Source organism: Hemiscyllium ocellatum, chromosome 1 (genome assembly GCF_020745735.1).
Source record: "Hemiscyllium ocellatum isolate sHemOce1 chromosome 1, sHemOce1.pat.X.cur, whole genome shotgun sequence".
Taxonomy (NCBI): domain Eukaryota; kingdom Metazoa; phylum Chordata; class Chondrichthyes; order Orectolobiformes; family Hemiscylliidae; genus Hemiscyllium; species Hemiscyllium ocellatum.
The window spans coordinates 33795908-33809188 of NC_083401.1; the positions used below are offsets into that span (position 1 = coordinate 33795908).

The 13281-nt window shown below is 41.1% G+C and overlaps 1 protein-coding gene across 3 annotated transcripts in view; it reads left to right on the plus strand.

Annotated features, from left to right (window-relative positions):
* Positions 1–13281, plus strand: part of uvssa (UV-stimulated scaffold protein A) — a 103927-nt gene that overhangs the window by 36571 nt on the left and 54075 nt on the right. For all 3 annotated transcript variants that reach the window (XM_060828611.1, XM_060828621.1, XM_060828602.1), the window contains exon 8: positions 10862–10970. In XM_060828611.1, the coding sequence (XP_060684594.1) occupies positions 10862–10970 (109 nt within the window). The remainder of the gene's footprint in view (positions 1–10861; positions 10971–13281) is intronic.

Genomic DNA, 13281 nt, shown 5'->3' on the forward strand with positions numbered 1-13281 from the left:
TGTCCTGTCTCAGTACAGCTGTGATAGTCTCCCTAATCAGTAATGCAATTCCCTCACCTCTTCTACATCTCTCTCTATCCCACCTGAAACATCTAAATCCTGGAACATTCGGTTGCCAGTCTTATCCCTCTTGCAACCAATTCTATAATAGCTACAACATCATAGTTCTGTGATGTTATACATTCATCTGCCTTACCTGTCATACTTCTCAGTTTTAAACAAATAAACTTTAGTCTGCCAATCCTACCGTGATCTGTAACTTCTCCCTATCTGTACTTCTCTTCGTCTTACTTGCCTTAGTCTCTAACTCCCCCTCGATCATTTCACTTAAGACCATAAGACATAGGAGTGGAAGTAAGGCCATTCGGCCCATCGGGTCCTCTCTGCCATTCAATCATGGTTGATGGGCATTTCAACTCCACTAACCAGCATTCTCCCCGTAGCCCTTAATTCCTTGAGACAACAAGAATCTATTAGTCTCTGCCTTGAAGACATTTAGTGTCCCGGCCTCCACTGCACCCTGCGGCAATGAATTCCACAGGCCCACCACTCTCTGGCTGAAGAAATGTCTCCGCATTTCTGTTCTGAATTTACCCCCTCTATTTCTAAGGCTGTGTCCACTGGTCCTAGTCTCCTCGCCTAATGGAAACAATTTCCTAGCGTCCACCCTTTCCAAGCCATGTATTATCTTGTACGTCTCTATTAAATCTCCCCTTAATCTTCTAAACTCCAATGAATACAATCCCAGGATCCTCGGCCATTCCTCATATGTTAGACCTACCATTCCAGGGATCATCCTTGTGAATCTCCGCTGAACACGTTCCAGTGCCAATATGTCTTTCCTGAGTGTGGGGACCAAAACTGGACACAGTACTCCAAATGGGGCCTAACCAGAGCTTTATAAAGTCTCAGTAGCACATCGCTGCTTTTATATTCCAACCCTCTTGAGATAAGTGACAACATTGCATTCGCTTTCTTAATCACGGACTCAACCTGCATGTTTACCTTTAGAGAATCCTCGACTAGCACTCCCAGATCCCTTTGTATTTTGGCTTTACGAATTTTCACGCCATTTAGAAAGTAGTCTATGCTTTTATTCTTTTTGCCAAAGTGCAAGACCTCGCCTTTGCTCACGTTGAATTCCATCAGCCATTTCCTGGACCACTCTCCCAACCTGTCTAGATCCTTCTGTAGCCTCCCGACTTCCTCAGTACTACCTGCCTGTCCACCTAACTTCGTATCGTCTGCAAACTTCGCTAGACTGCCCCCAGTCCCTTCATCCACTTGCAGACCAATTGCTCTAGTTCTAACTTCCCTGCCACACTAATTTAAATCCTCCTGAGCGACACTAATAAATCTCCCTGTCAGGATATTTAGGTTCAACGTGTCCTCCTCATAGAAGCCCTTTCTGCCCAGGAAGACATCCTAATGATCCACATACCTGAAGCCCTCCCTCCTGGACCAGCTCTTTAGCCATGTATTTAACTGTACTATCACTGGCACAGGGAATAATCTCTAGATTATAACCCAAGCGGTTCTGCTTTTCAGTTTCCTACCTAACTCCCTTTGCAGGGCCTCGTCATTCTACCTGTCTATGTCATTAATACTAGTGTTCACAATGATCTCTGACTGCCCACCCTCCCTTTTGAGAATGTTCTGTGCCTGCTCAGAAACATCCTTAACTTGAGCATCAAGGAGGCAGCATGCCACCTTGGAGTCTCTTTTGCAGCCACAAAAATGCTGATCTGTGTTGCTAGCTGCTGCTGTTGCTATACTCGGCTAGGCCATCCCTTCCAATAGTATCCAAAACGAAGTTATTGTGCGAGAAGGCAGAAGCCACAGGGGACTCCTGCACTGACTGCCTACGTCTTCTCATGGTCACCTGTCTCTTTGCCTAAACCTTGGGTGTGACCAAGTCCTTCAAACTCAATCCTTTGACCATATTATTTTGTTTCCAGTCACAGCCAATTTTATATCCACATTGCTACTGTCCCTTTTATTCTTCTATGGAAAATGATAATTGAAGCTTGACAACCAGGGATCATCAAAAGTAGAAACACCATAGAAAGAAAAGCAGGTCATTTAGCCTCTTAGCCCTTGCTCTGCCCTTCAGTGTGGTGATGACTGTTCTATGACCTAATTCCATATTAATCTCTGATCTAAAATCATGAATTCACATTCCATATTTTACATTTATGAAAGAGTTCAAGACTTCGATCGCCCTTTGTGTGTAGTTGTGTTTATGATTTTACTACTAAAATATCTGAACTTCTAAAATATCGAATATAGTGAAACATCAGAATGGTGTGTTGCCTCCCTGGTGCTAGGATCAAGGATGTCTCAGACAGGATGCAGAATAATTTCCAGGGGAGAGGGACCAGCAGGAGGTCATTGTACACACTGGAACCAATGACCGAGGAAGGGAAAGGGATGAGATTCTCAAGGGAGAATGTAGAGAGTTAAGCAGGAATTTGAAAAGGAGGTCCTTGAGAATAGTAATATTTGGACTGCTCCCAATGCTGTGAACTGGTGAGGGTAGGAATAGGAGGATAGAGCAGATGAATGCATGGCTGAGGAGCTGATGTATGGGAGAAGGATTCACATTTCTGGATCATTGGAATCTCTTTTGGGGTAGAAGTGACCTGTACAAGGAGAATGGATAGCACCTAAATTGGAAGGGCACTAATATACCGGCAGGGAAATTTGCTTGAGCTGCTTGGAGGGCTTAAACTACTAAGGTGGGGGGGGGGGGGGGGGGGGTGGGACCCAGGAAGATAGTGCGGAAAGAGATCAATCTGAGACGGGTACAGTTGAGAAAAGAAGCGTGTCAAGCAGTCAGTGCGGGCAGGGACAAAGCAGAGAACAAGGTAGGTCTGATAAATTAAACTGCATTTACTTCAGTGCAAGAGGCCGAACAGGGAAGGCAGATGAACTCAGGGCATGGTTAGGAACATGGGATTGGGGTATCTCAGCAATTACAGAAACATGGCTCAGGGATGGACAGTACTGGCAGCTTAATGTTGCAGGATACACATGCTACAGGATGTACAGAAAGGGAGGCAAGAGAGGAAAGAGAGTGGCATTTTTGATAAGGATAGCATTACAGCTGTGCTGAGGGAGGATATTCCCGGAAATACATCCAGGGAAGTTATTTGGGTGGAACTGAGAAATAAGAAAGGGATGATCACCTTCTTGGGATTCGATTATAGACCCCGTAATAATCAGAGGAAAATCGAGAAACAAATTTGTTAGGGAATCTGTTATCTGTAAAAATAATAAGGATTTTAACTTTCCAAATATAGACTGGGGCTGCCATAGTGTTGAGGGTTTAGATGGAGAGGAACTTAAGTGTATACAAGAATTTTTTCTGATGCAATATGTGGATGTACCTACTAGAGAAGGTGCAAAACCTGACCTACTCTTCGGAAATAAGGCAGGGCAGGTGACTGAGGTGTCACTGGGGGAGCACTTTGGGGCCAGCAACCATAATTCTATTAGATTTAAAATAGTGATGGAAAAGGATAGACCAGATAAAAGTTGAAGTTGTAAATTTGAGGAAGGCCAATTTTGGCAGTATTAGGCAAGAACTTTTAAAAGCTGTTTGGGGGCAGATGTTTGCAGGTAAAGAGATGGCTGGAAAATGGGAAGCCTTCAGAAGTGAGATAACGAGAATCCAGAGAAAGTATATTCCTGTTAGGGTGAAAGGAAAGGCTGGTAGGTATAGGGAATGCTGGATGACTAAAGAAATTGAGGGTTTGGTTAAGAAAAGGAAGGAAGCATATGTCAGGTATAGACAGGATAGATCGAGTGAATCCTTAGAAGACTATAAAGGCAGTTGGAGCACATTCAAGAAGGAAATCAGGAGGGCAAAAAAGGAACAAGAGATCGCTTTGGTAAATAGAGTTAAGAAGAATTCAAAGGGTTTTTACAAATACATTAAGGACATAAGGGTAACTAGGGAGAGCATAGGGCCCCTCAAAGATCAGCAAGGTGGTCTTTGCATGAAGTTGGTACAACATCAAGGGCTGAAGAGCCTGTTCTGTGCTGTATTGTTCTATGTTCTATGTAAGGACAAACCAGGGAACTATAGACCAGTGAGCTTGACATCGGTGGTGGGCAAGTTGTTGGAAGGAATCCTGAGGGACAGAATGTACATGTATTTGGAAAGGCAAGGAATGATATAGGGATAGTCAACATGGCTTTGTGCCTCGGGAGTCATGTCTCACAAACTTGATTGAGTTTTTTTGAAGGAGTAACGAAGAGAATTGATGAGGGCAGAGCGGTGGACGTGATCTATATTGACTTCAGTAAGGCTTTCGACAAGGTTCCCCATGGGAGACTGGTTAGCAAGGTTAGATCTCACGGAATACGGGGAGAACTAGCCATTTGGATACAGAACTGGCTCAAAGGTAGAAGACAGGGGGTGGTGGTGGACTTGTTTTTCAGACTGGAGGCCTGAGACAAGGATTGTTGCTTGCTCCTCGACTTTTTGTCATTTATGCAAATGATTTAGATGTGAGCATAAGAGGTACAGTTAGTGAGTTTGCAGATGACACCAAAATTAGAGGTATAGTGGATAGTGAAGAAGGTTACTTCAGATTACAATGGGATCTTGATCAGAAGGGCCAGTGGGCTGAGAAGTGGCAGATAGGGTTTAATTTAGATAAATGTGAGGTGCTGCATTTTGGGAAAGCAAATCTTAGCAGGACTTATACACTTAATGGTAAGTGTATAATTAGGGAGTGTTGCTGAACAGAGTCCTTGGAGTGCACGTTCATGGCTCCCGGAAAGTGGAGTCGCAAGTAGATAGGAAAGTGAAGAAGGCATTTTGTATGCTTTCGTTTACTGGTCAAGAGTATTGAGTACGGGGTTGGGAGGTCATGTGGCTGTGCAGGACATTGGTTAGGCCACTTTTGGAATATTGCATACAATTCTGGTCTCTTTCCTATCGAAAGGATGTTGTGAAACCTGAAAGGGTTCAGAAAAGATTTACAAGGATGTTGCCAGGGTTGGAGGATTTGAGCTATAGGGAGAGGTTGAATAGGCTGGGTCTGTTTTCCCTGGAGCGTCGGAGGCTATAAACCTTTTCGAGTTTTATAAAATGATGAGGTGCCTGGCCAGGATAAATAGACAAAGTCTTTTCCCTGAAATGGGGGAGTCAGAACTAGAGGGCGTAGGTTTAGTGTGAGAAGGGAAAGATATAAAAGAGACCAAAGGGGCAACTTTTTCATGCAGAGGGAGTGGTATGTGTATGGAAGGAATTGCTGGAGGAAGTGGTGGAGGCTAGTCCAATTGCAATATTTAAAAGGCATCTCACGGGTAAATGATAAGAAAGGGTTTGGACGGATATGGGCCATGTGCTGGTAAGTGGGACTAGATTGGTTGGGATATCTGATCGGCATGGACGAGTTGGATTGAAGGGTCTGTTTCCGCACTATGCATCTCTATGACTCTATCTCTCCAGTCCAAGATTCTCAACTTGTAGGAATTGTTTCTATGAGCTACCCTATCCAATACTTGTAATATCTTGAAACCGTCACTGAAATCAACACTTATTATTTTAAATTCTCAGAAATAGGGCCCTGATTTTGTCATCTCAATTTGCTACTTAACCTTTAGAATCCAAGATTTTTCTGCCCAATTAACACTTCGTTCTCTGTGAAGCCAATATATACTGAAAAGGATGGAGTACCCAGAAATGCTCTCGAGATTTTGTGTTGTTGTAGCAAAATTTTTCTCTTTTTTTTTTCACTTTAGTCCTCCAAAATGTAAGGGAGTAACCTTTTTCGTGTTTCTTCCTGTTTGTGACATTTTAATTATCAATATGCCTTCTCCTTTGTGCCCAATTGGACCTGCACTATTCCTGGCTTTTTAGCATTTATCATTTTGTCATCAAGACACTTAAAGAACTAGCCATCCTTCATTTAAAATATGGAAAATTATTTACCACCAGCAGTGTATTTTGGGTGGCACTGAGGAAATGAAGTTTTAACTTGCATAAATTAACATTTTGGATTTCAATTATTATTATGAAAATTACTGGTAAAGAGCTAATCTCCTCTGAATAAATTCCAGCCTAACTGCTATGACCTTGTTCTATTAAAGCAAGATGTAGTTGTATCATGGAAAAGCAAGAGCTCAGTGGAGAATGATCAGAATTGTTGTGTACTGGTTTATTTCAGTTATGTTCTTAATCTTTCATTGTTTTCCATCAAAACTGCAGTCAAATGAATAAACTAGCCAATAAAAACAGGCATAACTGTAGCCCAAAATATTTAAATTGATACCATAATTTGTGAAAATATTTTCCAAGAATTCTAATAAGCATTTAATATCACAATCTTGCATTTAACTTGACTTTAAACCTGACTATTGCTTAAAAAAGAATTCTTGAGCTATGACTGTACATACTTTCTCATTTATTATTGACTCATTATTTGTCAGCTAGGTATGTCTCTATAAATGTGAGCTGAAATTGTCAGAGAACAGCAATGCAAGTTAGTTGTGATTTTACAAGTCTTTGCCACAAATCTTTTGATTTTTTTATATATTGTATTGTTAGAGGTTGAGGGTAGATGCACCTGACTTGAGTGCTATAATTTGCAGGACCTTCTCGAAAGGATATTAGCATATAAATAGCAGATGCAATGACGACTATCACAGCTGAGTACATTTAATTTTTAGTTTATAAGATAGAATGGGTTTTTAAATGCATAGCCATCAAGCCTGCAGAATGACAAATGAAGTTTTAGAGTTCACTTGTCTAAGGATGCCTTATAACATCATTTTTTAGAGTGTAACAGACACTTATTTAAGACAGAGCAAAACTGATTTCCTGGGTGGGAAGTAATTGAGATTGCCTCCCAAATTAATTAGACCATGGAGAATTTATTTTATGATTCTATTAAGATTTTACGCAAAACAAAATGTATAGGGAAGCAAATTTTTTCAACCATTCAAATATTTAGAATAACCATTTCCTTTAGCTTAAATTGCTCTGATGATACAGCGATGAGTAATTCATTGGTTTTATTTCAATAAAATTAAGTCCAGTAAAACATTTAAATGCATTTTGGTGTTCTTGCAGCATTTTAACAAAAAACTATCCCGAATCAGTCCAGCAATAAAGATCAAAAGAAGTTTAACAAAATAATATCATTCTGATAATCTGTCTTTAAATTGAGAGAGAATCTGTTTCACTTCGTTCTATCCTAATGTGCTCTAATGATTGTGCAAAGTTTTCAGCACTTTTTTGCTTTCTTTTTTGTATTGGACAATTTTATTGCACTGCTCATCAGCATCATTTAGTTGTAGTTTCCCTGATGTACAATAATCATAGAATTGCTCCATCACAGAAAGCAGTCATTTGGCTCTCTGTGAGAAGGACTCACCTAATCCGCTCTCTGCCTATATGCTTTTGCACTGCATGTTTTTCCCTTTCAGATCGCATGTTATGATGAGGACATGAGGAATCTGCAAAGGAATAGAGATTGTTTGAGTGAGTGGGTATAAACTTGGCAGATTGAGTTTAATGTCACAGCGTATTTGGTAAAAGGCAGTGTATTATTTGAATGGAGAGAGACCAAACAAGTGCAGTACAGAGGGATGTGGGTGTTTTTATCCATGAAACACCCATGAAAGCTACAGGGCGTAATTAAGAAGGGAAATGGAATTTTGAGCTTTATTGCTGGACTCATTCAGGATAGTCAACAAGACTTTGTGCATGGGAAATCATGTCTCACAAACTTGATTGAGTTATTTGAAAAAGTAACAAAGACATTTGATGAGGGCAGAGCAGTAGATGTGATCTATATGGACTTCAGTAAGGCGTTTGACAAGGTTCCCGATGGGAGACTGATTAGCAAGGTTAGGAATACAGGGAGAGCTAGCCATTTGGATACAGAACTGGCTCAAAGGTAGAAGACGGAGGATGGTGGTGGAGGGTTTTTTCCAGACTGGAGGCCTGTGACCAGTGGAGTGCCACAAGGATCGGTGCTGGGTCTTCTACTTTTTGTCATTTACATAAATGATTTGGAGTTGGAAAATGTGGTGCTGGAAAAACACAGCAGGCCAGGCAGCATCCGAGGACCAGGAGAATTGATGTTTCGGGCATAAGCCTGATTCCCGAAGAAGGGCTAATGCCCAAAACGTCAATTCTCCTGCTCCTCAGATGTTGCCTGGCCTGCTGTGTTTTGCAGCACCACATTTTTCAAGTCTGGTCTCCAGCATCTGCAGTCCTCACTTTCTCCTCATAAATGATTTGGATGTGAGTATAAGAGGGTACAGGTAGTAAGTTTGCAGATGACACCAAAATTGGAGGTGTAATGGACAGCGAAGACGGTTACCTCAGGTTACAACAGAATCTGGACCAGATGGGCCAATGGGCTGAGAAGTGGCAGATGGAGTTTAATTCAGCTAAATGAGAGGTGCTGCATTTTGGGAAAGCAAATCTTAGCAGGACTTATACACTTAATGGTAAGGTCCTAGGGAGTGTTGCTGAACAAAGAAACCTTGGATTGCAAGTTCATAGCTCTTTGAAAGTGGAGTCACAGGTAGATAGGATAGTGAAGAAGACATTGGGTATGCTTTCCTTTATTGGTCAAAGTACTGAGTACAGGAGTTGGGAGGTCAAGTTGCGGCTGTGCAGGACATTGGTGAGGCCACTGTTGGAATATTGCATGCAATTCTGGTCTCCTCCTTATCGGAAAGATGTTGTGAAACTTGAAAGCGTTCAGAAAGGATTTACAAGGATGTTGCCAGGGTTGGATGAGGTTGAACAGACTGGGGCTGTTTTCTCTGGAGCGTCGGAGGGGAGATGTTATAGAGGATTACAAAATTATGAGGGGCATGGATAGGATAAATAGACAAAGTCTTTTCCCTGGGGTTGGGGAGTCCAGAACTAGAGGGCATAGGTTTAGGGTGAGAGGGGAAAGATATAAAAGAGATATCAGGGACAACCTTTTCACGCAGAGGGTGGTACGTGTATGGAATGAGCTGCCAGGCGATGTGCTGGAGGTTGGTACAATTGCAACATTTAAGAGGTATTTGGATGGATATATGAATAGGAAAGGTTTGGAGGGATATGGGCCGGGTGCTGGCAGGTGGGACTAGATTGGGTTGGGATATCTGGTCGGCATGGACGGGTTGGACCGAAGGGTCTGTTTCCATGCTCTACATCCCTATGACTCTGTGACTCTATGCTAGGGGTTTGGCATTTAAAAATAAAGTCTTCTTACAACTGGACATTGTTGTTGAGAGTGCTGCTGGAGTAGTGCAGGCAATGAGGAGTGATCTTATTGCATCATCCAACGTTCTGCTGGGGCTTAACAATGTAGATGTTGAGAAGATGTTTCCACTCATGGGGAAAACTTGAACAATCTTATTCATAGTTACCAACTAAGGAGTCACTCATTTAAAATTGAGATGCAAATGATTTGTTCTCTGAGAGGGTAGTGAATGTCTGAAATCCTGTACCCCAAATGGTTATGGAGGGGAGAAGTATTTAAAGAGCAGGTGGATATGTATTTGAAATATCATGGAGTTGAAGACTATGCTGAACTGACACAGAAGGAGGCTACAGACTTGAAGAATGGCAGGAAAGACATGAGAGGCTAAATGGCCTATTCATGCTATTTCTTATGTTCTTAGTAACAATTGAATCTGTCCCCTTCACTCTAATTAATATAAAATACTAGTTTCAATAAGTTTTCATCAGTTCCCCAATGTTTCTTTGCCTCTTGTCTTAAATTACAGTCCTTCTGTTTTTGATTCTTCTACTAACATTCCCATCAAATATTACTATTAAATTTTTTCTCATCCTTCTCTCCAAGGAAAGCAGCCCCATCACCTGCAGTCTATCCACGTTACCAAAGTCCCTCACCCTAAAATAAATCTAACAAATCTTTTCTGAGCCCTCTCTTCTATGACATAGGTATTGTTATTTTACATAATTATTTTGGCTCTATAAGAACAGGGCATTTTCCAAGATAAATGAATTTTGCAAAGAATTTTGAGGTGACTGGAAGGTGACCAAATCGTGGAAGATTTTGATTTGCCCTGGGCATAAACTGTGGCAAATTTGCACCCCTGTTTTGATTGAAACAAAATTTGATTACATATTCACAGTTGCTGATTTTTGTTTTACTGATGGCCAATTTCACCTCCACACAACATATAAATCTAAATACCCTTATTTTCGTATAATGTATATGGGTAAACTGGGCCTTCTTGGCCAAGGTGTTTCCTTTACTGGGGATATATTGATGGTCAATTGTTACCTGCATGCAGCAGTTTTGAAATCCATGCAGTAAATATATATAAAACAAAAAAAAGGAAGGCCTATTCTTTTATTTCTATTCTAGGAGATACGCTTTTCAGGATGAATCAGCCTTTTTTGAGCTTTATCCTCTCCAGTGAGAAGTGCACGATTAGTTTCTTTATGACTAAATATCCTAATTTTACTTCATATTTTGAAAAATGGTAAACAGTGAAAATGGTGGAATTTCTTGCATTTATTAAAAAGAGCATTATATGTTATGCATTGTAGCACTACATCGCCTCCGAACTGCACCTTTTAGAAAATTAAAACTCATAAATTCTGTTTAGTGTTTGATGTGCAGTGTGCAAGCTGAAAGCCATAATACCCTAAACCTTGGGTTGTGTTTCACCTTTCATAAATTCCTGGGTAGATTCTATACAAAAATAATTTTCAGGTCCGCAGCTCATTGTTATTCAGACTTGATTGATTGCTGTCATTTACTCACTGAGAAAGTTAAGTGCTCCTGTCATTTCCGAAGAGTATAATTAGGATGTTTCACAGGTCAGCGATAGTGACAGGTTTTCTTTTGATTTGCTTCGACAGATGAAAGGGACCGATGAGGAAGATGATGACGATGACGATGATTTTGTTGAAGTTCCAGAGAAGGAAGGTTATGAGCCACACATTCTGGAGCACCTTCGGGAGGAGTATGGTGAGTTTATGCAGCTGCTGGCTGCCACTTTTAAGCATACTCTCCCACAGCTAAGTAAATAAAGCCCCATTATTAAGCAATAAGGTGATCAGCTGTGTACTTAATCTGCCAGTGATGACTGAGGAAGTGATTACCAAGTTATTTGAAAACCCATTCATTATAACAAATAAACATCTTGTGATACTCCCTGACAAACATCCAATAACTTTGTCTTTTGAATGTGTTTCTCCCTGTCCCAGCTACCTCTACAAACCCAAACGTAACATCCTAACTCCAGTACCAACTCAACTGTTCAGCCCTCCTTCCAGTAATAATCTTTCTTTGCAGCATGTAGGTGCTTAATTTAATGGAAATATAAAAGTCTGTGACATGCATATATACATCAGTGATGTGGCCTTTGCTTGAAGGAAAAGACTCCAGCAGTTGATGGACTTATGCAATGCTTCTCCAAATTCATTGATATGAATTCAACCAGGTAGGAGTGTAGGAACATAGAAGCAGAAGTAGACCGGTCAGCCATTCTAGCCTGTTTCATCATTCAAAATCATGACTGATCATCCAACTCAATTCTCTCACCATTCCCATCTACTTTGATGTTATTTGTAATTAACAACTTACCAATTTCTGTCTTGAATTTATTTATTGACTAAACTTCCACAGCCCTCTGGGGTAGAGAATTCCTAAGATTCACAACCCTATGTATGAAGATGTATTATGCCACTCCTAAATGGAGTTCATTTTTATTTAGACTTGATTAATTGCTGTCATTTACTTACTGGGTATTATTCTGGGACTGTATCTTCTGGGTTAGACCACACAGCTAGGGGAACTTCCTTTCTGCATCTATTCTGTCTAGTCCTTTAATAAATTTTTGTGATTAATTCTCATCATCTAAATGCAAGGGAATACAGGCCCAGTCTCCTAAGTCTCTCCTCATAGAGCAGTTCTACCGTCTCAGGAATCGGTCTGATGGATTTCCACTATACTTTTTTGCAAACAAGCATATTCCCCCTTTGTCAAGGGGACATGAATTGCTTACAGTACTCGAGCAGCAGTCTCACTGGTGTTCTGTACAAATTGAAGCAAAACTTCCTTGCTTCTGTGCTTAAATCCTACTGCAGTAAAGGCTAACATACCATCTATTTCCCAGACTGATTTTTATTTATTCATGGGATCTTGCTGGCTGTGCTAGTATTGATTGCCCGTTCCTAATTGTCCTTGAAAAGATGGTGGTAAGCTGCAGTCCAATCTGTGTAGGTACACCTGAATGCTGTTAGGCAAAGTTTCAGGAGTTTGACCTAGTGACATTGAACAGCGATATATTTCGAAATCTGGCTGGTGAGTGGGTTGGATGGGAATTTGCAGGTGTTGATGGTGTTGTTCTTCTGTACCTGCTGCCCTTTTCCTTCTAGATGATAGTAGCCACAGGTTTGGAATATGCTGAGTAAGGACTTGGTGGAGTTCTGCAATGTGTCATATCGATGGCACATAATACTGCGATTGAGCATCAGTTGGAGGGAATGAATATTTGTGCATGTGTTGCCAGGCCGAAGCTAGTCCAGTTGAGTTTCTGGTCAATGGTAACCCCAAGAATGGGGATAGTGGTATATTCAATGATGGCGATGCTATTAAATATGCATCACAGAACAGTACAGCACAATACAGGCCATTCAGTCTTCAATATTGTGCCAGCCTTTTATCCTGCTCTAAGATCTTATGCTATGAAGGCAGTTACATTGTCTCTTATTGGAGTTGGTAATTGCCTGACACTTGTGTGGCACAAATTGCCACTTGTCAGTCAAAACCTGAATGTTTGATCCAGATCTTGTTGCATTTGGCCAGGAACCGTTTCAATATTTGAAGAATCACAAATGGTGCTGAACATTGTGCAAATGTCAGAGAATATCACACTCCTGACTTGTCCTGGAGCTGAGATGACTGATCTCTAACAACCACAGCCATCTTCCTTTTGTGGTAGGTGTGGCTTCGCCAGAGGAGAATTTTCCCATTGACTTTAATTTTGCTTGGGCTCCTTGATTCTTTAATCTCGAGGGCAGTCACTCTCTCCTCACTCGTTTTTTTTTTGTTCTTGAATGAAGTGTGTAATGAGGTCAACAGCTGAGTGGGCCCTGGCAGAACCTGGGCTGAGCATTACCACACAGGTTATTGCAAAGCATGTGATGCTGTATTGCACTGTTGATGACCCCTTTCAATACTTTACTGACAATCAGGTGCAGAGTGATGGGGCAGTAATTGGCCATGGTCTTTATGTTTAGACGAGATGGCGGCAGAGTAAGATGCTTCAGTTGGA